Here is a 26,002-nt window from a genome sequence, read left to right on the forward strand (position 1 = left end):
GCTGGGTCCCCTAATTAAGACATTGCCGTGAAAATAATCTACACAGTCATCAACAGAAAACTGAATTATGGACCTTCATACATGGAATGCTGTGCAGCTGTTAAGAATGTGGCAGGTCATTAGGAACGGAGAGGGAACGGCCTTCAGAAATACGGTCAAGAGGAAAATAAACATGGCAGAAGTATGCATAGTCTGTTACCACCTGTGTAAAAAGGAAGTAAGAGAAAAGTCTATTTAAACACATGTATCCTTGGATTTGCTTAGAGAATTTCTGGAAGGACACCTAAGAAACGAGTTATCAGAGACTGCCTCTGGGGAAGGAGGCTGGGGAATTGGGGATGGCAAGGACACTTATACAGCACTTTTCCATTTCAGGTTGTTTTCATTTTTTTCTTGTAGCATGTTACCTATTTAAAATCGAAAAAACAAAAAAGACTCCGTGTCTGCATAATGATATGGAAAGTCAAGAGAACAGCAAATTACAATGCTGTCCATGACACATGTGATTAAGAAGCAGGGGCGCCTGGGTGGCGCAGTCGTTAAAGCGTCTGCTTTCGGCTCAGGGTGTGATCCCGGCGTTCCGGGATCAAGTCCCTCGTCGGGCTCCTCCGCTGGGAGCCTGCTTCTTCCTCTCTCACTCCCCTGCTGTGTTCCCTCTCTCGCTGGCTGTCTCTCTGTCACATAAATAAAAATAAAAAATCTTAAAAAAAAAAAAAAAAGCATAGAGGACTGTGGGAGCAGAGCGCGGCACCTAGCTCAGCCTGGGACAATCTAGAAGGCTTCCTAGAGGAGGTGATGCCTGAGATAAGGCTCCCAGGCTGAGCAGAGGTTAAGGGAAGACATCTGGCAAAGGCATTCCCCGCAGAAGGAATAGCAAGGGAAAGGCCTGATGGTAAGGTTCAGCACCTGGAGCAAATCCATTGACGTGGTAGGAAAAGTGTGGACAACCAGGAGCCATGGACAGGGTCACTTTTGTTTAGGAAGATTCTTCTGGCAGCCACTTGCAAAGTGGATCCCAGCAGTGAGGCTGGAGGCAGGGAGACCAGTGGGGAGGCCAGGAGAGATGAGGAAGGTCTAAACTGAGGCCAATGCTGTGGGGCAGCGAGGAAGGGACTCAGGAGCTCTTTTGAAGATGGGAAGTGACACCTCCCCACAGGCCCATGCCCAGCCACTGAACACTGGAAACTCCCGGGGAGCTTTAAAAACACCAGCACCCAGGCCCCACCTCCAGGACGTGAGATTTAAGGGGCGTCGGGGTTAAAGGGCCATGGTGCTTGGATGGTGAGGTGGCCAAATGAATGGATGGGGGCTCACCTGTGTTGGTTTAGCTCCTTCATGTGAAGGCTCAAGGCTCACACGAGCCTCTGATGTGCGGTCAGTCGGAATCTTCGGCGTGTTCTGCCAGAAGGAAACCAGGAAGGAGAAGCATGGGCTTTGGCTTGAGTCGGTTTAGATAATGTCCACCTCGGAGGGTTGTCAGCAGAAGGAACAGACTACCAATGTGAAGGCCTGGCACAGGGCATGGGTGCGGGATACACTCTCCTAACTTCTATGTCCACACCTCCCGGCGGAAGTTTGACTCAGAGGCGCTCAGAGCTAGCTTTAAGCTCATTGAAGGGTACGTGATGCCCTCATGTGGTTAAAACTAGATTTGTCTGGGCAAAGGGAAGGGGGGGGGGAGGTCTTGAATGTAAGTTACAAAAAAAAAATTCATTTCTTTTAGCTGCACAGCCCCATTATTTTGAGGTTTGGGCTGTTCTGGTGATATTGCCCGAGCTGTTTGTGAGCGGCCTGTGATGTGCAGACTTCTGGGTCCACTCTCGGAGGGCGCTAACCCAGGCAGAGAGGTCTCATTTTTTAAATTACAAAGAAAAGCGGTGGGGGAATTGCAGTGTGGCCACATATAATGAAGAAGGGAACGAGACCAGCTTAGCCTAGAGGGATTGTGAATTAAACAGAATGCGCCACACGGGACGTTTTGACATGGCTCCACCCGGTGGCCCTAATTGGAGAGTCTTATGAAGGCCCTGCTCTGTGGCCCTCTCCACAGGCTGCTGAGGGAATGGCCTTTGAAGTTCTGTGACCTTCTCCAGGACACCGAGGACTTTTTGTGTTTTTGTTTTTAAAATAAAGGAGGTATATTTAAGAGAAGACACAGCCACCCATGCCTGGACAAAAAAGCCACCATCACACACATCTTACTTTTGAAGAGTTGAAGGAGATTTGAGATGGTTAGCTGGGACTTTGAGATTCATGGGCCTCCTTTAGTGGGATTTTGGCTGATGCAGGACTGTGGTCAGCTCAGAATGATACCCACAACCCTGGGGGCGGATGGGGGGGGCAGGAGAGACAGTGAGTAGAATGTTAGGCGTGCCGGGGCCAGGGATGGATGCTCTTTAACCCTCAGGTCACTGTACGTGGACACACAGTTGACAGCGAACTTCTCGAACAGCACACCTGTGCAGGCCAGGACGGAGACTGGACCAAAGCAGCTGCTTCCCTGTGGCTTGGCTCCCCCACCACCCAGAACCCAGGAGGCCCTCAGAAGTCACAAGCATCAGAATCACCTGCAGGGACCTAACGCCAAATGCTGGGCCTAGAAATCTCCATTTTCAACTCATCCCCTAGGTGTTTTTGTTTTTATCATACTGTTACAGCCTTTAATGTATGAAATCTGAATTCCGTCAGGGATATAGACATACCTAGATCAACTTCTTGGGTCAAAGTTGTGGCTAAATTCATTTTTAAATTCAAGGTTCCGAGCGCCTGGGCCAGTTCTCTGAAACCTGAACGGCCTTTCCTCCCAACGAGAGCAACAGTACGTGGCCACACTGCATCACACTACTAGTCACAATGGACTTAATTACCAGTTCGTCACTGGGGGCCCCTGAGAGCAGACAGGCACATGCACTTTGCTGTGAAGTAGGTACCAAATTATTTGCTACGAGTAATATACACGTTTCTATTCAAATTGGATGTATTTATCCATAATTATTGAGTATTAATCTCCAAATAGTCTATAATCTGAAAATCTCACATACAAAGAAATGGACACCAAGGCTTTTGATGTGGCCTGTGCTAAATCATTTTTAAGATTTGTGGCTGAGGCGTTTTAGTATAAAAAGCTGGTACCTCTACACGTAAACTAGTAAGAACTTCAAATGCATCCTCTTCATTTTTTTAGCTTAGCCTTCTAGAAAATCTTCAGCTCTGTCCTTTCTGGCTGCTAGGGACGGAGATCCTTCCGTCAGGGTGATTCGAAAAGCATCGTTGGTAGGCGAGCAGCTTGTCTTTCCCCTCGAGTGGCGGGAGGGCTTATGCCTGTGTTCGTGCTCTTCCCGTTCTGTTGTTCGGGGTCCAGCCCCACGTCCACAGGGCCCTACTAAAGGCGGATTTCGGTGGACTCTGCCAAGCCTGCTGTGCCTGACGCTCCACGTGCTTCATGGCTTGCCGGACGCGAGGGCCCGCAGAGTCCACGGTGCCGGAGGGCGACCCCGCTGCTACCGGGGCTCGGGCCGTGGCTCTGGCTCCGCATCGCTGCTTCCCCCCGAGAGCACTGTTCATGCCGGCGCGGGGGTGGCCAACTCCACCCCTCTATTGGAAGGTCACAAGGCCACCACTGGCAGTCAGGCGCTGCGCAGACACAGGCTGCACACCCCCCGCCCCCCCACCTCCAGCTGCTCTGTAGCTTCAGGGGATTGTCGGAGCCAGTGTTTCTCGGCTTGTAGCGTGTCACAAACCAGTGAAATTACAAAAAGAATCTTCTGGACTCATGTTGACTTGTCAATCTATTATTTTGCAAAGCACAACGAAAAGAGATGGCTCTCTCCTTTCCCCTTCACCCCCATTCCATAGAACGTGCCACACGTCTGGCCGGCTCTGTCCATGGTCTTTACTGTCCAGTCTGCTCAGAAAGGTGCGCAAGTCATCACGGTCAAGCACCTGGGAGCCCCAAGGGGCTCTGGGCAGGACCCTGGGGTGAGGGAGGGATCCAAGAGACAAGGCTTATCAGAGAAAAACGTGGTCTAAAGTTCTTTTATTATATATGTAGATATATATATATATATATATATATGCAAATCTGTTTTATGTACAGTAATTGGTTCTATCAAATAATCATACCACGGCCTTCTACTAGTAATCTTTCCCAAGACAGATTCAGGTGAAATTAGGTATTTGGGCACTTCGTGGACCACCGCACTTGAGACTCCGTGACCGATTTCAGTTTGAGGCCATGCACACAATTCAAAATATACACACACGGGGTTAAGGCGCGGAGAGTGGGCTGAAAGAAAGCACAGGACTGGGAGCGAGTAAACTGTGTATTCTGCTTGTGTGGGAGCCCCCATGTGACCGGCAAGCACTGTGCGTGTCTCAGCTTTTACTGCAGTGGGGGCTTCTGAACATCTGTAGTGATTACACGGTGGGTGGACGGGCAGCAGGTCTGACCTGCTGGACGCTTCGCTGAGGGCTCATTCCTTCTCCGCCTCTCCTTTCTTGGACTCTTGTTTCAGTTTGTAATCCGCTAGGGCCGCCTTAATTGCATCTTCGGCCAGCACTGGAAGGGGCACAAGGAAAGATCACCTCAGTTTGTAGACGGCACAGAGAGGGACTTGGGAATTGCATCTCTAAGAGCTGGAGGGCAGCGGTTCTGGGGAGGGCTTCTCGGAGCCCCCTAGCCAGGGTGCTGGGGTCAGGAGCAAGCCTGCAAAGCCACCTGTTTCCTGAGCCCGATTACCCCTGCCCGCGGCTTCGGAGGCAGACTGGGGTTTAAATACCTGGGATCCTAGGCTAGTCCCTCAGCCTCCTAGAATCTCCTTTCTGTTCTATAAAACTGGGACATTCTTTCCTTGCTGGGATAGTGCGAGGACTTAATATAAGTGACATGTCGGAGGGCCACAAGAGAGGTCAGTTGTCATCTGCTCACACAGAAGTCAGGAATAAACGTAGTGGATGCTGTCTGAGCAAGCTGGCATAACGTAGGCCATGCCACTTTGTTGACAGGTGGCACCTGCCACATCCTCTAGGGATCCCGAATCTGACAACTTTTACTTTGGGGTCAATATTAAAATGAGGCTCTGGGGGAAAACAGAAAGTAAGCAAGTGGCAGAGAGCAGCAGCTAAAGGTTGCAGTGCCCAAGAAGGCCAAATGAAAAGGCTGGGACTTTTCTGAAAATGCTGACTTTATTCCTGGGTACTTGGAATCCCAGCTCAGGTGGAAAAAACTCGGGTCTCAGCAGACTTCCTGACAACTGTGTTAGCACGTCCCTGCCCCTCAGTTCCCCTGTGAGTCTTGCTCTGGCAAGAGGCCTGGCTCTCTGCTGATTTTTAACTAATTTGGTAAGTTAAGGCTACTGTTTCTCATTCCCTTCTTCCCCTAGAAGGTTGAGAGAGGATGGAAAAAGCTTTAAAGACAGAGACTGAACTAGAAAGCCAAGTGTAAGTCTTAAGGCATCTGGGCTTTCTCTTAGCACAGTGGACAGGGGACTGTTGCACAATTGGGCTTAGTCATTCCGTATACACAGAGGCAGACTGTATACACAGTAACGGCACCTGGGAAGGAAGTGGTAACACATGCGACAGATAGGATTATGGCAGAAGCGGAATTTTCTCTTATTGGTCCAAACTTGACTCCAGTGGGGTGGGAACAGACAGATTCTGGAATCAAAGGTTGGGGCTTAGGGCCTGGCTTTCCCACTTAGAAGCCATGTGACTGGGGCGCTTTAAGCTGAGCCCCAATTTCCTGGTCTGTAAGAGGAAGAGATAATGACACTATCTGTGGACTAGAAGACATTTCTGAGGCTTAGACATGATGCCACGAAGAGCTCACATGACGCCCAGCACACACCACCTCCTGCAAGACCCTCCTGGAGATCAGCTGTGAGACCGGGGTCTTTAACCATCTGAAGGTTATGGACTCCGCGGCCAAAACGGACTCGCCTTTACTCTGCACAAATGCCAGTTGATGCCATTACAAAGTCACTCCCAACTGTGCAAGCTAGTTGGCATTTTGGAGCAGAGACTTACTGGAGCAGTGCAGTTTCACGGGGGGGAGGCAGAGCTCTTTGGCGATGTCCGTGTTCTTGATGGTCAAGGCTTCCTCCACCTGAGAGGCATACATGAGACAGTAACAGTTTTAGCGATGCTCTAGGTTGAGGAACAAGCACTAAAAAGGGAAGGCCAAAGAGGCCCTCAGGACAGCGTGGTGGGGGATGACTTCCACTTAACCACCCCAAACCACGCTCACTCATGCGTCAAGGCTGCAGCCGGGACTCTCCAGTGTGGCCTATACACACCCCACTGCTTGGCTCGGGTAAGCAAGGCCGACAAAGATACGTTTACAGGCCAGCCAGTGAGACGTCTCTCAGGGGTCTGCTCAAGGCCAGCAACAGGAGTCTTTTTTTTTTTTTTTTTTAAAGCAGTGATTTCCTGTTCTGGTTTTGTATCAGCTTCACTGATGTCCTTATACCAAGCGTTTAGACTAAATCCCTTCAACTACAAGCGCTGAGTAGTGTCAGGGAGGCCAGAGAGATGGCAAGTAAGCCAGTGGCACAGACGGCTGGAAGTGGGATCTTCCTCTGCCTAAAAGAGAATCTATCTCACCAAAACAGATGGAAAAGGATGCCTGACTTTGCTTGAGCGCCCAAGGGCAGGGGAGGCAGGCCCATGTGGAATGGAGCCGTGCTGCCTTAAGGAAAGCCAGGTTCCCCATTTGTCCCCCCGTTTCCCAATTCTGCTGCCTCCGAGGATAATGCTTCACGTTCTGTTCCTAGTAACTCAGACGGGAGGACAGCAAGGTCAAAGGCAGGCCCTCTTCCTCCACTTTCTGATCACAACTCAAAGGCCAGATCCTGGGAGCCCAGGTGCCTTGTCTCACTTCCCCTTTCCCCGAGGACAGGGCTTAAGAAATCACTTCAGAGGCACCTCCTCCAGATCAGGTTAGGTCTGTGCTCGCCAGAGGAGCCTGCCAGCCAGAAGGCCCGGAGCCACAGGAAGCAGGTGGCACGTGGCCTGGCACACTGCGCTGCTGTAGAGCTGCCCAGCTCCCCGGGCACACACCGCTGTGACTCAGCTCCCTGAACTTTGTTCCTCGGGGCTGCAAAGATAAGCAGTCCTGTATTTTGGCTTTCCTGAGAGGTTTTAATAACTGGATTTTAGAAACTCCAGCTCTTCACTGGGTTTGGGACCTTCTACCTCTGCAGCTGCTGGGAAAGAGGCTTTGGCAGAGAAAAGAACAGAAAAGATGTTCCAGCTTCTCTCATTTCCACCCTCAGAGGGCCGGCCGACCGCCACTTGGATCACTGTTCTGACTGATTTGCTTGCTTTGCCTCATCTTGGCTGTTTGATTCTTTAATCCCTCTTTTAGCACAGGCTGGTTTGTTATTTCATGAACCCTACAAGCCACCTGCGATCCTTCCTGGAACATATGGAAGGGAATAAACAAGAACACAAACCACAATATAACCTCTCCCACCCTTAAGACTCCTAAGAAATTTTAATCAGCAACCTTGGAGAAACCCACAGATTTCTTTGCAGTTCTTTTTTGTTAGTGGGGGAGCTGAAGATTTTTTTTCTATTTAATTAAAATCAAAACTAAACAGAGGTGCCTGGGTGGTTCTGTTGGTTAAACATTCGACTCTTAATTTTGGCTCAGTCAGAATCTCAAGGTTATGAAGTTGAGTTCTGCCTCGGGCTCTGTACTGGGCATGGAGCCTCCTTAAGACTCTCTTTCTCCCTCTTCCCCTCCCCTCCCTAAAACAAAAACAAACAAACAAACCCCTAAATAAAACACCACCCAAACCCCCAAACAAATAAAAATGACGAAACCCCCCAAAATAAAAAACACCAAACAAAATTATCCATAATCCCTAATGTGGAGAATTTAATCAAAGCCTGAGTAGGAGAAATTAAAAAAATTCTGAAGAGTATTTCGAAAAAAATTAACCCCCCCCAAATAACAAGACCCTTCCCTTAACTCCGAGGCAGGTTTGTTGGGAATGTGATTTAAATGTCAATCTGCAAGCAACCTTACCGTCTTCCCTTTTACCCACTCAGTGGCTAATGAGCTGGAGGCAATAGCAGACCCACAGCCAAATGTTTTAAACCTGGCGTCCACAATCTTCCCCTTTTCATCCACTTGAATCTAGAAAAGAGACAGGAGTTAAGCAATGGTTCCTGATGCCACCCTGCAGAACCTGTATTTATGGGGGGGTCACTGGGGCTCTCCCCAAGGGCTTTGGTCTTGTTTTCCACACCCTAAGTTTTAATATTACTGAATTTGCTTTGTCACAAAGGACTCAGTGATGAAGAGGTAAATGTAGGAATGTTCATCAGAATGAAACAGGCCTACGTGGTAAAGAAAAGCTGAAAACTATGCACCCCCCCTTTTGTTTTGCAACCCTAGTCTGCTTTTTGGCTATGAAGTCCTGCTCCTGGTTGCTCGGTCAATCTGCATCTTTAAACACTGGGAGAGTCTGCAATATAGGTCTCTGGTTAGTGCTTTTGAATTTGGCATGAAATGACACCTAGTGGTTTCCTCCTGCCTTGTTTCTGTTTTCCAAGATAGACAGGAAGACCTCTGGCAAGCTGACCCCTCATCACCACGGAGATGTGGACAAAGCTACAGTTTACTCAAAGCGCCAGTCACTACCTTTGTGTTGTTTCCAATTTGGGGGAGGCTTGATATGTGGCATTTCCTGTCTCACTGGGGATTGCTAACTGAACGGTTGTGGTTTTCCTTTGATCAGTAAAATTCACAAAACTTTCTTAGGTGAAGTTGGAATTTAAGCTAATAGAGTAGAAAAGTGACACGAGAAAGGATGAGCACAGTGTACAAGTAAGGAGAACTAAGATTCAGTCCCTACCCTAATAACTGATAACTTCGAATCATCCCGTCATCTCATAAGAATTTAGATAAAGACCAAATGGAAAGCTGTGCATTCAAATGTTTTGTAAACAACGAAACACTGTATGAGCAAAGGGATTACTGATGAAAACCAGTGAGTACCTGCAATTTCATTACATCACCACATGCTGGAGCCCCCACCAATCCAGTTCCAACATTTTTTGACGTCTTGTCAAGGGACCCCACGTTTCTAGGATTTTCATAATGATCAACAACCTGAAATGAGAAGGTTAAGAGAAATCCATGATCACTCTTTTTTGTTACTGGTCAGCAACCTGAACCTGGCAGGCAGTCACTAAGCATCAAACTTCACCTGGGAGGAAGGCTTACACTTATGTCAATGAGACTTTATGACCCAGTCTTTTTGTACCTCTTCTCCAACTACCTTCAGAAATTTGAGTTACTGGAGAAAAATCAGCAAAATCATGTCTTAAATCCATAGTTATTTTTTTTTAAAGATTTTATTTATTTGAGAGAGCGTGAGCGAGAAAGAAAGCACATGGGGGGGGGTAGGCAGAAAGGGAGAAGCAGACTCTCTGCTGAGGTGGGAGCCAGACCTGGGGCTTTATCCTAGGACCCTGGGATCATGACCCCAGCTGAAGGCAGACACTTAACCGACTGAGCCACCCAAGCGCCCCTCCATAGGGTTTTTGATCACAAATAATTACCTGATCTTTACCACCTAAGTCCCAGATTTAGGCTCAAATAACATTTCTGGTATTTCCAAATCCATACTCAAAGGATTATTATTAAAAATTTTAAAAATAAGTATGGTCCAGCAATCGAAGGATTTCCCAGGAGCCTCAAGGAGAATGTTACACGAGGAACAATGCCATGGAATGTGTCCGTTTGTGTATAACACAGTAACGGTCCCGTAACTCTATTTCAAGACCTGGAAATCACTCTGGTGGAGCAGCGCACCCTGGTGGCTGAAAGGCTGCTAGTCCACGTTTGTCGAGCGCGTAATGTCAACAAAACACACCCCTAGGTGGGGGAGGAGCGAAGTCCCTGGCCAACCTGCTGAAGCCAAAACAACACAGCATCCGTTCAAACCCGCACACAGAAGGCTTTAATGTAACCTTGAGGCTTGTTCACCAGTTAAGCCGTAAGCTTCCGGATCTTCCAGTCTCTTTTACCCACTTATCCCACCACGGATTTTCACTCCAAGCCCAAGGACCTACAAGATAGTACCTCGTCTGTACTTTTGGCCCATGTTGATTTACCGTGTTCTTTAGTTAGTCGTTTCCCGAGTGGGAAAGCTTCAGGACTAGGGGACTTAATGCCCTCGGAAGGCAAGGGCTGCAAACTATGCACCTATCCGGTACTCCCCAACGCCTTTCCCCCCTGCCAAAAAAAAAAAAAAAAACAGGACAAAAATTAAAACATTGTTGATTACGTGTCTGACTCCACTCGGAGGCCATGAGTTCCTACAACACTGTAAATGATCTCCATGTGCTGGGCACCATGCTGAGGACTCCACAAGCACTCTCTTGTAGGGGAATGCTAAGAGCTCATTTTACAAATGGGGAAAACAAGTTCAACGCAGAGCAGGGACTTGCCAAGGTCATTTGGCTAGGGCAATGGCCTCGCTGAAGCTGGATGTGTCTGTCCCTGGAGTGAGGCTGGCAGGTCATAACAGGCCCTCCTTCCTCGGCTGTTGGGTTTTGAGGCACGAAATCGCAGCCAGCAGCGGGGCCCACGGGCAGCGGTTAGTTTTATCTGAGCAGCGAAGAAAACCTAGTCCAGTCAGTCGCGTGAGGGGGTGGTCCCTATCCCCGCAGCAGTGGGGGCTCCCAAGGCCGCGCACCATCCCGCGGCCACTCCTCCCCAGGTCGGGCCTCCACTGAGCGCCGGCATACCTGGGTCCTCCCGGCGGTCCTAGCCCTCCCGTCCCCTTGCCAGTGCGGGTCCCGCGCATCCCCTCATCTGCCCCTACCTTCTTGTGATAGAGCCGGGCCGGAGCCGACAGTTCCCGGGCGGGTAGGCGCGGGCTCCGCAGCAGCAAGGCCGAAGCCGCCCGCCTCAGACGGCCCGCTCCAGCCGCCGCCATCTTCCGGGCTTGCGCCTGCGCAGGCAGAGCGCAAGACGGAGGAGAGGAACGCGCTAGTGAGTCGGCTCCCGGCTTGGGGCGCGCACCCTCTTACCTCACCGCGACTTCGCGCCTGCGCCCTCCCCCTCCGTGCACGTGTCGGCCTTTGGTCCCGTCTTAACCACGCCCCTCCGGGGTGGGCCAGGGACGCTGACCTGAAAGACTGAAGTTGGAGGGCTTGTTCCGAGTGCAAGGTTTTGGATCCAAGGGGGTCAGGCCGGAGTGGGGCCCAAGTTTACGTTCACAAAGCCCACCGCCAGAATGCGGCATAGTGGATCAACCAGTCTACTTTTTCAACCCGATTTTTTAGCATAGGAAGTTGAGGGCCAGAGAGGTTTAGTAACTTGTCCAAGGTTGCCCAGACAGACGCATTTGGGATTCAAGCAAGGACAATCCTGAGTTGGAATCCGCCTTCTCCTCCTTCCCGGCTGTGTGGCCCTAGGCGAATGACATCATCTCTTTAAGCTTGATCCTTGCTTTCGTACTAACTCAAGGACCGTTCATTGAGCAAGTGTCATGTGTCAAGGCACTATACTAGGCTTTGGGGATCTAACAGAAAGAAAAATACATTAATTCCTTACATAATTAACCTTGCTAATGAGGGAGAAAGGCAACAAATAAACAATATTTTCCGACCTCAAAAATGGGAGTTTGAGGAAACGAACACGCCATACCCTGATTTTTTAAAAGAGTATGTATATGTCTGCATCTATTTCTCTTTTCATAAAGCAGCAAACCGACATATTTATATGACAATGCCTGGAAATGAAGAGTTTCTAAATAAACGATTAGTAATGAAATTTATTAATATTGGTTTGCAGAATATGGTCTTATAAAAGCAGAAAACTCAAATGTATTTCACTTTTACTTAGGCACCAGGTATTACATAAAGGGGAGGAATCTCTTTGGGAAATAGGTTTTTCTCGGCAAGGATCCTCGTGAATCCTTCCCCGGGGACTTGGAGTTTTCTCTGCGTTTGAGGCTCAGTTGCCGGGGAGACTGAACCACGCGCCAGGTCGGGCTAGGCGGTAAGGAAGGCATTTATTCCAAAACTCCTTTTGACCTTCTCAAGATGGCGCCAAACCCGTCACTTCAACCATCACTCCATGATTTCCTGTACGGCCTCCACTTCCCGTGCAAAGACCCAACATGTGTCCGAAGTTGCGACAGAACACATGCCGTACCGGGGAGTTCTTATTCTGAGAGAGCTTTTACACCTATGTAAAAGCAATACGAAGTTTCATGCATTCCTGGATTTTCCCGTCATTCGAGCTTCACAGTTTCTCTTTCCGTAGCAAGGGGAGCGGGGTTTTGATCAGGCGCACGCCGCGGGCAGCTTCTACTTCAGCGGGTCTTCGGCTGCCGCGAGAAGACCCGGGAGTCACTGGAAGCGCAAGATGGCGACGGCGGCCGCAACATCGGCTTCGGAAGCGGAGGCTGAGCCCAAGGCCGGGCCCACGGCTGAGGGCGAGGAGGATGACGTTAAGACTGCTAGGACGAGGAGGAAGGTGTTGTCGCGGGCCGTGGCCTCTGCGACGTACAAGGCCGTGGGGCCGGGGTGGGACCAGCCGGAGGAAGGTGTGAGTGAGAGCGATGGGGACGAGGAGTACGCCATAGCTTCCTCCGCGGAGAGCTCCCCCGGGGAATACGAATGGGAGTATGACGAAGAGGAGGAGAAGAATCAGCTGGAAATCGAGCGGCTGGAGGAGCAGGTGCGTCCGGGGCTGGGCGGCGGGCTCCTTCCCTCAGGTTCCCAGTCCCCGGCCCTTCTCCCGGGTCTCCGGCGGTAATAAAGCCGCCAAGGCCGCAAAACCGCTATTAATCACCACGGCTCCCGTCATTTCAGCGTTTACTGCTTGCCTGGTGCTTTGCAAGCGTTATCCCATTGAACGCTCGCAGCGAGCTAGTGAAGGAAGTAGTGTATTCCCCGTTTTATGAGAGGAAATTGGGGCTCCTCGTGGAGGGAATTCTCTAGCTGAAGATTACACTTCTGCAAGTGGCGAGCCAGGCCTTAAACTTTGAAACGACTCCAGAGCTCCCGCTCTTAACCACACCGTTAAACTGTGGACAACAATAGCAATAAAATTGTACTCATAAGAGAGTGGTTTTTTTTTTCTTTTTCGTTTTCTTCTTTTTTTCAGTAGCAGTGCCCGCAATGATGAACTACGGTGCGATAGACAAAGCAGTGATAGACAAAGCAGTGACCGTGACGACGATGATAGAAATGGGACGGTAGAAATTTCAGCGTCTGGAGGCTAAGACCCCAGTTGTAGCTAGTCCGTGCTTGTGTGAGCTTAGGCAAATTTCTTAACCTCCCTGAGCCTCCATTTTCTCACCTGTAAATTGGGAGCCACAATTTCTGCATCATGTAGTTGTCGTAACGTTAATTAATAGCCCAGTGCCTCGCACCTCGTGGTACCGTGATCTCTAATTTGTAACTCCTGTGTAATCCAGGGTCTCAGCAGGAAATAGGTGGTACATTCATATTAGGATAATTTGAGAGAAGGTCAATAAAGGGCCTACTGTGTTTATTAAAGTGTGATCAGAACGATCAGGATTGGAGGTGCAGTACCTCAGGGCTAGTGACAGCAGGACCTTGTGTCCACCTTTAGGCCTGAAGAGATGAGGGGAGAAAACCGACCAGTTTTCTTAATAGTTGTGTGGAGAGGGCACCTGAGAGCAGGTGAGACCTTTAGTCAGGGGATGCAGCCCCACCCCATCTTCCCATCAGGGATTGGGGTTGGGGAAGAATACTGTGACCTCTCTTCCTCTCTCCAAACATCTGCTGGTGCCTTTTGCTGGGCAAACCCTGCTGGAAGCAAGAGAGCTAGAGACCCCATGGATGTGGTCCACACAGGAGGGCACAGGACAGGGAGGAGAGGGGGAAGTAGAATTGGAGGGCAGGGCACCTGGGTGGCTCAGTCGGTCAAGGGTCTGCTTTCTGCTCAGGTCATGATCCCCGGGTGCTGGGATTGAGCCCCGAGTTGGGCTCCCTGCTCAGCGGGGAGCCTGCCTCTCCCTCTGCCCCTCCCCTCTACTCCTGTGTGCACGTGTGCACATGCGCACGCTCTCTCTCTCTTTTGCAAAAATAAATAAAATCTTTAAATAAAGGATTGGAAGGGCACACAGAAATTGAGCATTAGTAATGAGGACACAGGCTCAGAACAGATGATGAAATGATTGCTCAGAGTCACTCACGAGGGGAATTGAATTTATCAGGGTTGTCTGTGGACCAGAAGACACACTGATATGAAATCACTCAGCGATGTGAAGTTGTTAACCTACATTACTCAACCTTGCTGGGTGTGAGATTCCTTATAATGTCCTCTTTGGCAGTGATATTTTCGTTGTGAAATAGTGATGATATCCATCGGTATCGTTTGTTTTCATTTGTCATCATATTTGAATGTCAAAGGAGCCTAGTTGGAATAGGCAAGTGGTTCCCTATTCTGCTTTTTAGAAATAAGTACGCCGGTGTTCACTCCATCTTTTATTCATTCAGAAAATGCCGTGTAATATAGGGTGCCAGGCTATGTCCCTGTCCCGATGGAAATCTGTGCTTCCGACTTCTAGCCTTCCTTGGGCTTTTCCTCGAGCCATTTCATTAGCCCACTCTTCTGTGAGGCAGGGGAAAACAGGATTACCTGTTTGAGCTGTAGGGCAGACTTGGAAGCAGAAAGATTAAGTTCTTGGTGAGGGTAACCAGCTAGTGAGAGAGCAGGATGGGTCAGTGCAGAGGTCTCCTGGCTACTGGTGTCCTGCCCTACCTCAGGTCACAGAAGGTGGGATGGAATTCAGACCGTGACCACACTGTGATGTGAACTGAAGAGCCTCTGGCTTTATCAGGCTCTTTATCATGGGGTCTAGAGACTGATTTTTCCAATTTTTCCAAATCTCCCTCCCGCCTCATCCTGATAGCCTCTAGCTCCTGCCGTAACTTGTGGAGTGTAATGATGGATAACTTCTAGACAGGCCTGTGAAAAACTCCACCTTTTCATATTTACACATTCCAGTTCTCTGAGCATATTTTGTGGAAGCTTGAAGTTAGTTGTGGTATCTGTCCATGTCCCAAAGCAAAGATTTCCCGTTAACTGTGTTTGTGTCCTGAAACTAAGTTATTCCAGCTCTCTGAGCCTACGGTGTCCTAGGTGGTGGAAACACGGGTTGTAACGGTGCCTCCCTCACAGGGCTGTTGTGGAGCTTAAGTGACCGGCTGCTTACAAAGCCCCTGGCAACTTTGACACATAGTCGGTGCTGTGCCACGGCCTGCTCTGTTCTTTCCCCACCCTCCCATGATTGCAATGGTTGTGTCTTTTGGACCAGGCCTCTTGCTGTTTCTCTGCCACTGCTCTGGGTCCAGGTTGTGCTGTTAGGGAGTCAGGAAATCAAAACATTTTATGCATGGGCTAAGCCACCTCTTTCTTTAAATCATCCTTTGTTGCTAATGATGTTCTGAGACCAGAATAGACCAGTATACGTGCTCACTTGTCGGTGCTAAGTGAACTCTGTGGAAGGTCTCTTAAGTGCGTCTCAGTATGCATTTAATACACATACTTTCGGAGCACCTCTTCTTGTATAGTGTCTTTATTATTTGGGCCTAGAAATCAGAAATTTGGACCAAAAGCCATCCTGGGAGGCAGTTTCTTTACTTCCTTGACTTTTATACCTTTTTTTTCCCGACCTACACATGGCGTTCATATAAGGGGCGCTTGTATAGACATTAGTCACACTAACAGGACTGTCCCCCCTTTCATGTTCCAAAACCACATTCAGACCCAGGTGAGTTGAGAGCAGCGGGTGACAGGGAGAGCCTTTGCCTCTTGTTTAACGAGGAAAGTACATTTTGGGCAAACCGCACTTCTCTCGTGAGTGTTCCTTTGGTGCTCACTTGACAGTCGGTTTTGAAACATCAGTGCGTCCTGACAGCCCACTGGAGAAGCAGAGATTTACTCCAGCTCCTTCCTGGTACAAATGAGGAAACTGAGAACCAGGGGAGATTAGAGCACTTGTGTCCTGACCTAGTCCAGTCCTTTTTCAACCCATCATGTAATCATGGGATGGACTCAGCTTGTTAAATTTTACATATCAAGAGCAGGAGAACATTGCTGAAAGTCTTTAAGATTTTTAAAAAAAATTATAGGTCAGACTCTTACTGTTTCTGAGTCTTTGTTGTCTTTTTGCATGTAATTCGATATATACAAAGCAGTTCACATCTGTAAATTGCGAACTGTGGTGATCAAATAAACACTACTTACCCCACCACTTGGTCTAAGAGTCTGAGCTTGATCAGTACTGTTGCTTGCACTTAATCGGCTTTTCCCCTATTCCATGGCCCTGCCTCCCCTCCTAAAACCCAGGTAACTACTTCCTTGAACTGGTGTGCTTCCTTCTCTTATAAAATATGTATAGTTTTATCACCTACATATGCATCCCTAAGTAATGCTCACTTTTGCTAATTTTTGAGCTTTTGGAAAGTGTATCATGCTACATGTAATCTTTTGGGCCTGCTTTCCACTCAGCAGTGTTTCTGGGATTCATCCGTGTTGCTTGTAGCTGCAGTTCGTTCATTTTGCCTACTGTGTATTTAGTATGTCATTGGGTGGATGTCCCACCATTTATCAGTTCTTCTGGCATTTGGATTGCTCACAGTTTATTTTTATTTTATTTAATTTTTTATGGTCCTGTTACCAACAAGCTACAAGGAACATTGTTACTGTTGAATTGTGCTATTATTCAACACGTATAAGGATTTCTATGAGTAAGTGTTTTTCAGACTGGGGTCATGGTCCTGGGTCATGAATTTTATTAGACGCAACCACTGCCAGTCTTGTCGTATGTTTTCTGTCTGCGTGGGTCTGTTTCTGGGCATTCTCTTTTGATCTGTTGGTCAGTTTGTCAATCCTGTGTCAATTCCACGGATTAACTCATTGTTACTGAGACTTGCTACCTGGTGAGACAGGTCCTCCTCGTATTTTAATGCAGTAGCTAGTGTCTAGATTATTGAGTACATTGTCAGAGTGTTAGTTGAATGAAGGAGAAGGAAGTACTTAGTGCTGAGACGTTGTGGCAGATGTTGAAAGAGGTGACACTAGTGTTTGTGTGCAGACTTAGGGGAACCCTATACCCCAACTCATATGAAAGCTTTTTGAAAAAATGAAACTTTTCATTTTGAGATAGTTGTAGATTTCCCTGCAGTTGTGAGAAATTCTGCAGAGATCCTGTGTACCCTTTACTGGTTTCTCCCAACGGTAACCTTGGTAAAACTGTAGTATAATACCACCACCCAGATGTTGACATTGGTACAGTCAACACACGGTTCTGTCACCACAAGGGTCCTTCCTGTTGTCTTTTTACAGCTACAGTTCCTGACCTCTGGCAACCACTAATCTGTTCTCCATTTCTATAATTTAGTCATCTCAAGAATGTTATGTAAATGGAACCATATAGTATGTAATCTTTCTGGATTAGCTTTTCTTATTCAGCATAATTCCCTTAAGATTCATCTCACTTGTGGGGCACCTGGGTGGCTTAGTTGGTTAAGCATCTGCCTGTGGCTCAGGGGTCTGTGGATCCTGGGGTCTTGGGATCCAGCCCCACGTCGGGTGCTCTGCTCAGTGGAGAACCTGCTTCTCCCTCTCCCCCTGCTTGTGCTCCCTCCCTTTCTCTCTCTCTCTCTCTCTCACTCTCTGCTAAATAAGTAAATAAAATCTTAAAAAAGATTCGTCTAAGTTGGGTACATGTTGTTCATTTCCTCTTTGTGGCTGAATAGTATTCCACGGTGTGCGTGCCCCACGCTTACTTAAACCGTTCACCATCAGAGGACTTCTGGGTTGTTTCCAGTTTTGGCTCTTAGGAATAAAGCTGTTACGAACATTCACAAAGAGATTTTGTGGGAGCATAGGTTTTATTTCTCTGGAAAAATACCCAAGGGTGCACTTGCTGGGTGATGTGGTAATTGTGTGTTGAACTTTATAAGAAACAGCCCCGCTGTTTTCCAGAGCTGCCATACACATTTTACATTCCTATCAGCAATGTATGAGTGAGCCAGTTGGGTTTTTTCCCTCCATCTTCCCCAGCATTTGGTGTTGTCACTATTTTTTATTTTAGTCATTCTGTTAGGTGTGTAATGATACCTCATTGTGGTTTTAATTTGCGTTTCCCTGAGGGTTAATGATGTTGACTACTATTCATGTGCCTTATTTGCTGTCTGTGTGCCCTCTTTGCATATACCTGTTGGTTCATGTCTTTGACCCATTTTTTAATTGGATTCTTTGTTTTTTACTGTTGAGTTTGGAGTTGTATCTTTTAGATACCAGTCCTTTGCTGGGTATGTGGTTTGTAACTTTTGTTTGCATCCGCAGTAAGATAGTTCATAGACCAAAAAGTTTAAATTTTGATAAGGCCCTAACTGGTCTAGAGTTTTGTTGTTGTTGTTGTTTTTTTAAAGATTTTATTTATTTATTTGACAGAGAGCCAGCCAGCGAGAGAGGCAACACAAGCAGGGGGAGTGGGAGAGGAAGAAGCAGGCTCCCAGCGGAGGAGCCTGATGTGGGGCTCGATCCCAGGACGCTGGGATCACGCCCTGAGCCGAAGGCAGACACTTAACGACTGAGCCACCCAGGCGCCCCTGGTCTAGAGTTTTTTTTTTTTTTTTTTTTTATTTATTTATTCGACAGAGAGAGAGACAACCAGCGAGAGAGGGAACACAAGCAGGGGGAGTGGGAGAGGAAGAAGCAGGCTCCCAGCGGAGGAGCCTGATGTGGGGCTTGATCCCAGGACGCCGGGATCACGCTTAACGACTGCGCCACCCAGGCGCCCCTGGTCTAGAGTTTTTATCATGAATGGGTGTTGGATTTTGTCAGTGCGTTTTCTGTGTCGATGGGTATCATTTGTGTTTAGCCTGTTGATCTAGTGGATTACAGTGATTGATCTTCAGAGACTGAGCTGCGAACTCGCCTTATGTACCTAGGACAAATTCCACTTAGTCAGGGCGCATGATTCTTTTCATACGTTGAATTTAGTTCTGTAAGTTTTCCTCTCCATACTGTGTTAGCTGTATCCTTATTTTGGCTTGCTGTATTTTCATTTAGTTCTACATATTTTTAAGTTTTCCTTGAGACTTTCTCTTTGACCCATGGATTATTTAGAAGTATATCACATTAAACATTAATTTCCAAATGTTTAAAGATTTCCCTACCATTACTGATTGCTAATTTAATTCTGTTGTGATCAGAAAACATACTCTGTATGATTTCACTTTTTAAAAAATTTATCAGAGTTCGTCTTACAGCCCATGATCTGGTCTCAGTAAATCTTCCATGGGCTCTTGAGGAAAAGAAAGATGTATTTTGTTATTATCGGATGGAATGTTCTATATATGTTAATTAGATCTTGTTGGTTGTTGATGCTGAATTTCTTCTGTATCCTTGTGCTAATTCGTCTAGTAGTTCTTTTAGTTGGTGAAGTGGAGGATATTGAAGTCCCCACTGTAAGTGTGTGTGTCCCTTTGTTTTAGCTGGAACAGTTTTGCTTAATCTATTTCGAGGGTCTGTTGTTTGTTGCATACACATTTAGGATTGCTTTGTCTTCCTGGTGGGTTGATCCTTTGATCATTTTGTAATGCCCCTTTTTATCCTTGGTAGTTATATTTTCTCTGAAGTCTGCTTTATGTGATATTAATATAGCCACTTCTTTTTTTGGACTAATGTTTACGTGGTATATCTTTTTTTATCCATTTATTTTCAGCCTTCCTGTGTCCTTGAATTTGAAGTGAGTTTCTTGTAATCAGCATATGGTTGGGTTGTGTTTTTATCCACTCTGCCATTCCCTGCCTTTTAATTAGTATATTTTTTAAAGATTTATTTATTTTATAGAGAGAGTGCATGAGGGGAGGGGCAGAGGGAGAGGGAGAGGGAGAGAAACCGACCCCCCCCCTTAGCACAGAGCCCCCCTTAGCTCAATCCCATGACCCCAAGATCATGACCTGAGTTGAAATTAAAAGTCAGTTGCTTAACCGACTGAGCCACCCGTGCGCCCCCTAATTGGTATATTGAGACCATAAACATTTAAAAGATTGATAGATAGATAGATAGATAGATCTATTTATCAGAGAGAAAGAGAGCGAGGGCACGCACAAGCAGGGGTAGTGGCAGGCAGAGAGAGAAGCAGACTCCACACTGAGCAAGGAGCCCAAGGTGGAACTCGATCCCAAGACCCTGGGATCATGACCTGAGCCGTAGGTAGATGCTTAACCGACTGAGCCACCCAGGTGTCCCAAGAGCATAAACATTAAAGATAATTATTGCAATGTTAGGTCTAAAGCCTGACATTTTATTTTCTGTTTGTTTCCTCTGTTTCTTGTTCTTCTGTTTCTCTTTTGTTGCCTTCCAGTGAGTGACTTGAACATTTTTAGGATTCTATCTTGATTTATTTATAGTGATTTTTAGTGTATGCTTTGTGTAGTTTCTTAGTGGTTGCCTTGGGAATAGTGTATTTGACTTACATGGTGTCTGTGTTCCACTGCCGAGTGAAGCGAGGGAATCATCCTTCCGTTCAGGTCACTTTAGCATCCCCACTTTTAAATATCATCGTTTTGAGTATCAGGTGGTCTCAGAATTTTTGTGTCGGCTATCCCATACAGCTTAGAAGAGTCATGAGAAGGGTCATCCAGGATACCTGTCTGTATTTCATGCTCTTTCAGTTCTTCCTGCCTTCCTGATGCCACAAGATTTCTTTTATCATTTCCTTCCTCTTCCTTTCGCTACCTTTTAGAAAAGTCCACTAGTGACAGATTCTTTTAGTTTTCTGTCGTCTCAGATGTCTGATAGCTTTTTAAGCAGTTATTTTAATTTGTTTTAACTTTTAGTTTGAAAAGTTTCAAATATAAAAATAAATATGTATCTGTCACTCAGCTTCAACAGGCGCTGCCATTTCTTGTTTCTCCCAGCAGGGGTTTTCGCTTTTGTTGTTTTTGTTTGTTTAGTAAAAGAGGAGAGCTTTCACCTTCACAGCTGGCAGGTGCTAAAAGCACATTATTCATCACGTTTTAAAATCCTCACAAGAACCTTACGGACCAGAGACCGTAGTGGTATCCCCATTTTACAGATGAGGAAATGGAGGCTTAGCAAAGTTAATGACTTGCCTAAGGTCACGCTTGGTGTTGATTTGTTTCATCAGAATGGTTCCTGTATTTCAGAGAACAACCCAACTGCATTCTGTTAGGGACTGGAACAGAATGGAGGCTCTGTGCGTTTATTAGAGAAAGCCTCGTTCATTGATTTTTCTTCCTCTTCCCCGGGGGTAAATGTTGCATTGCTGTCTCAGTGGCTCTCCCAGATAGCACATCTGTTTTGTTTGTAGCAGAGACATGCGTTGTCACCAGTGGTGAAAAATGCTAAGTTATTTTGATGGTGGCATTTTAAATTTCACCTTGTGTCCTTTTCCTCTTAGCTATCTATCAACGTCTATGACTACAACTGCCATGTGGACCTGATTCGGCTGCTCCGGCTGGAAGGGGAGCTTACCAAAGTGCGGGTGGCTCGCCAGAAGATGAGTGAGATCTTTCCTTTGACTGAAGGTAACGTGTCAGCAGTCGGGCTGCTTTTATAAACACCGAGAACTGAAGGGTATACATTCTGTTTTCACTGAAACTGGGACGTGTTCCTTACAGAAATTTGGAACATATAAATACAGTGGAAAGAAGAAAATCCATCATCCGGTGTCAGTGAATTCTAGTTTTTCATCTTCTGGTTTTTTGCAAAACAGTCGTGATGGTGTAATACTGGCTCATATTTTGGATCCTGATTTTTTTTTACCCTACATGATTAAACTTTTCTCGTGTCTAAATTCCCATTCCAGTGTTTATGTATTTAATCCTTTTTCTCAGTACCAGGTAATTGTATTGTAATTAAACTTTTATGAACAATTTTTAATGTAAATGTTTCATACCTTGTTTGTTACACAGTAGTTGGGCATTTAGATTATTTATACTTATTTGAAACATTATTACGCTGTGCATCTTGTAGACCAGTCTTCGTGAATGTTTGTAATTGATCCTTTAGGGAGGAGTGGAGAACACTGGTCCCAGATCCAAAAGCATAACTTCTGAGTATAGAAGCTGAAATCAGATTTTCTAGATTTGTTCCTGACTACACATCTTAACTAGCTGTGTGACCTTAAGCGAATTATGTAAACATTGTAAGACTCAGTTTTCCCAGCAGTAAAATGGGGCTAGCAGTAGTTTCTACCTTATAGTACATGGATCAGATGAGGTATTCTGTGTACAACATGGAATAAATGCCCTAACATGTCGTAAATGCTTAGATAGATGCCATCATTATTCATTATTGTGACTATCATCTACAGGAATTTTAGAAAGATTGAATGAGAAATACATATATGTAAGTACTTAGCAAAAGTATAAAATGCCCAACAGGTGTAGGATACTATGATTTTAATTATTTGATCTTATTTGGAAGCATAAACCTTCTATGTGCTCGGTGCCAGTTTTAAGAATTGAATTTCTGTGAACCGTGGCAGGCTGTGTAAGGTGGGTGAAACGTTTGTGTGCTCGTGACTCGTGGTGAAGTCCCTGCTTTCATCCTGCCCTTTGGTGAAGGAGATGGTGATGCAGAGGTGCTGTTGTCTTGCAGAGCTCTGGCTGGAGTGGCTGCATGACGAGATCAGCATGGCTCTGGATGGCCTGGACAGAGAGCACGTGTACGACCTCTTTGAGAAAGCCGTGAAGGATTATATTTGTAAGTTCCCTATTCGCTTTTTGGGGTGTCTGCGGATGCATCTGTCTCTGCTGCCCTGGGTTGCATTGTGAGGTGTCGCTCCTCAGGAAAGAGAGGGTTAGTCCAGCAATTCGAAAGGTTTGAGTTTACTTATTATTCTCATTGTGGTTTTCTTTTCTTTTTCTTTCTTTCTTTCCTTCTTTCTTTCTTTCTTTCTTTGTTTCTTTCTTTCTTTCTCTCTCTCTCTCTTTCTTTCTTTCAAGATTTTTTAAAAATTTATTTGTCAGAGAGAGCACGAGAGCACACAAGCAGGGAGACCGGCAGGCAGAGGGAGAAGCAGACTCCCCGCCGAGCAAGGAGCATGATGTGGGGGCTCGATCCCTGGGTCCTGGGATCATGACCTGAGCTGAAGGCAGATGCTTAACCGACTGAGCCACCCAGGTGTCCCTGTCTGTGGTTTTCATTTGAGGATATCTGATTTTAAAATACAGTTAGAAATGTTTGTAGTATGGGAGTGAATATATTCACACCCAGCATTTTTTTGGCAGGGAGAACTTAACATGGTATTTTCAGACAACTAAAGGTTGCCTTTTACACGTTGAATGGGTTTTTAGAAGTTTTGGACAGAATGCTTTTTTTTTTTCTAATTAAAAAGCTTTTAAAAACTTTATTTTAAAGTAATTATAGATTTACAGGAAAATAGTACAGAGAGGTCCTATACTTACTTCATCTTGCTTTCCCCAATATCTTGTAACTACTGTACAAAATCAAAACCAGGGAATTGATCTTAGTACAAGGTGCGTGTGTACTTCTGTGACATTTTATCCCACGTGTAGATTTTAGTAACCACCGCTGTAATCGAGATACAGAACCCTCCATCACCACAGAGGTCTGCGTTGTCTGATCGCCTTGATGTTTTGCCAGTGCAAGTGGAGTGTAGACACCTTCTCTCCTTTTAAGTTTCTTTACCCTCCCTTGTTGGTAGTATAATTCTCTAAATATTATCTTTATCAGAGAATGCTATGGACAACATGTTTTTTAAAAATATTTTTAGAAATTTCCCCTTTAAAGATGTTACTTATTTGAGAGAGAGTGCGCTTGCAAGTGGGGGTTTAGGGGCAGGGTGGAGCAGAGGGAGAGGGACAAGCAGACTCTGTGCTGAGCACGGAGCCTGACCCTGAGATCATGACCTGAGCCGATATCTAGAGTTGGACGCCTGACCGACGGAGCCACTCAGGTGCCCCGCCCCCCAATATTTCCTTCTTTTAAATTAAACATCCTTCCATACCTGGTTTTCCCCGCTTTCTCCTCGTGACAAGCACTGGTGCTTGAAGATAGACTGCCCCGACAAAGAGAATTTTTCATGTGCCTTTACCAGCCAAAAGAATTGATCAATTTTTAGTTTTTATAATCCGAATATGGAAAATTACAGGTGTTTTGTGAATATGAAATTACACCATATGTGCTTTTAGTATTCTTGTGTCTCTGCTCCTATCTGCCCATGTGGCTTCTTAGAATCTTTTGACGGTTCCACGGGTATGACACTGCCACGTTTTCTGATGATCCTATCACCCCCTTGTGAAAGTCTCAGAGTCGTCATTAACAGCACCTCCCAGACTGTAGTGTTTTTCGGTCTTTGATGGTTTGCAGTCACCCTGCTGTTGGGCCTCCACTGTCAGTGCTGAGGTCAGTGTGCCTGCCTCTTCCCCGACTTCTTCAGGGCTGCTGGGGGTCGGAAGCCAGATAACCGTGCTTCTTAGAATAGGTCTCTTAAAGTAGTTTTGAATGGGGGCCCATGGGGTTCTTGCGTTAGTGTCAGGAGCTGTGGAGCGTGGAAATTGTGTCCCGTGTTTTGTGAATGTTCGGAAGCCACTTTGGCCTGCTTCTTAGTTTTTAATTATGTTTTGCACCTTTGAAGATGCTAAGTGTAGACCTTTCTTTCTGCGCATGCGCTCAGTGATTTCAAACTGCCTGGGAGGTGTTCAGTGCACCAGTGATAGATATGCCTGTGGTTTTTCGGAGGAGGCCTCGTGCAGGGGCTTCAGGCCCGCTTTGGAACGTGGCATCTAGTGCCACGTTGTTTGCCTCTCGTAGTCATTGTGGACTCTGCACCCGTGGGTTTTCTGAGTTTAAAATACTGTTCATAATATTTACCTCATTCTAGATTATTTAGATGTTGGGAGGAGCTGTGAGGTGACCCATTGAAAGTTACCTTCTCTTCAGAGGAGGGGCTGTTTTCATAGGCGATCTGTAAATGTGACTTATCATCTCCGAGGGCTTCAGCTCCAAGAGCTAGATAGCTCTTTTCCTTTTTCTTTTCTTTTTTTTTTTTAAGATTTTTTTTTTTTTTTTTTTTTTTTTTTTAAGCTGGGGCACCTGGGTTGGCTCAGTCAGTTAAGCGTCTGCCTTCAGCTCAGGTCATAATCCCAGGGTCCTGGGATCGAGCTCCGCAGTGAGCCTGCTTCTCCCTCCTCACTGCTCCTGCTCTCTCTCTCTTGCTCGCGCGCGCTCTCTCTCGCTCTCTCAAATAAATAAAATCTTAAAAAAAAAAAAAAGATTTTTAAGTAATCTCCACACCCAGCATGGGGCTTGAACTCACAACCCTGAGATCAAGAGTTGCATGTTCTACCAGTTGAGCCAGCTGGGCACCCCTCTGTTCTGCATCCCATATGGCAGCTCTGTACTGGTGAGCTAAAACAGAGTAGCCAACAGACTTTAGCAAAGTTCTCAGAAATAAACCTTGTTTCAAAGAAAAAGCAAGCAGGGAAACATATAGTAATTGTCAAATCGGTGTCTTTATCTTCTAAGTATTTTTATTTTACAAGGTTAATGGATAGGCCTGTGAGATTATTTTCAGATGTTTGAATAGGCAAAACATGTGCAGTGGGAACCACTGCATTCCTAAAGATTTTAATTCATTAGTCTGCCCTTAAAGCTGCAGGGGTGAATAGATAAAGTCTAAGAAGAAAGTGACAAAAAACAGGGCAACTGGGTCTTTTTTGTTGTTGCTGTTTAAACATCATTGCAAAGAGAGACTTAAAATATAGACTTCTGGTTACGGGATTGGTGGTTTTAATTTGCTCTGTGACTTTGACCAGAGGCTTAAAAAGGTTCAAAAGTTAAAAAATTCTAGGCTTTGAAATCTTTCCTGAAAATTGACTCAGATTAGTAACTGTTTTCATTGAGTTTTTTTTTTTTATTGAATTTTCATTGAATTCTTTCCATTTTAATAAATAGGCTTTATAATCATGAGTGTATTACATATTACCTGCT

At 46.2% G+C, this 26,002-nt stretch overlaps 2 protein-coding genes across 5 annotated transcripts in view; one reads left to right on the forward strand and one right to left on the reverse strand.

The window, feature by feature from the left end:
• Positions 1-4,021: 4,021 nt before the first annotated feature.
• ISCU (iron-sulfur cluster assembly enzyme) lies at positions 4,022-11,075 on the reverse strand. The gene is made up of 5 exons (XM_026515048.4): positions 10,842-11,075; positions 9,008-9,121; positions 8,033-8,143; positions 6,028-6,106; positions 4,022-4,558 (listed from the first exon to the last, which is right to left on the reverse strand). Exons 1-5 carry the CDS (start codon positions 10,953-10,955, stop codon positions 4,473-4,475), a joined length of 504 nt encoding a protein of 167 aa, XP_026370833.1. The 5' UTR covers positions 10,956-11,075; the 3' UTR covers positions 4,022-4,472.
• A 1,273-nt stretch (positions 11,076-12,348) lies between these two features.
• SART3 (spliceosome associated factor 3, U4/U6 recycling protein) overlaps positions 12,349-26,002 on the forward strand; it is a 35,990-nt gene continuing 22,336 nt past the window's right edge. For 2 of the 4 annotated variants that reach the window (XR_007190566.2, XM_026515046.4), the window contains exons 1-3: positions 12,349-12,706; positions 21,444-21,570; positions 22,646-22,750. Coding sequence is in view for 2 of the 4 variants with exons in the window: in XM_026515046.4 (XP_026370831.2) it covers positions 12,392-12,706; positions 21,444-21,570; positions 22,646-22,750 (547 nt within the window). In the remaining 2 variants the exon portion in view is untranslated. The remainder of the gene's footprint in view (positions 12,707-21,443; positions 21,571-22,645; positions 22,751-26,002) is intronic. The other 2 variants (XR_003320582.4, XM_026515045.4) reach the window with 1 other exon arrangement.

The sequence above is a fragment of the Ursus arctos genome, unplaced genomic scaffold (assembly GCF_023065955.2).
Source record: "Ursus arctos isolate Adak ecotype North America unplaced genomic scaffold, UrsArc2.0 scaffold_34, whole genome shotgun sequence".
Lineage (NCBI taxonomy): Eukaryota > Metazoa > Chordata > Mammalia > Carnivora > Ursidae > Ursus > Ursus arctos.

Excerpts from the sequence above, each read along its gene's own strand:
- ISCU (XM_026515048.4), bottom strand. The coding sequence starts at position 10,955 with ATGGCGGCGGCTGGAGCGGGCCGTCTGAGGCGGGCGGCTTCGGCCTTG. Across the intron at positions 9,122-10,841 it reads CCCGGCTCTATCACAAGAAG|GTTGTTGATCATTATGAAAA; the intron begins GTAGGGGCAGAT and ends TTCTCATTTCAG. Across the intron at positions 4,559-6,027 it reads CGTGAAACTGCACTGCTCCA|TGCTGGCCGAAGATGCAATT; the intron begins GTAAGTCTCTGC and ends TGCCCCTTCCAG.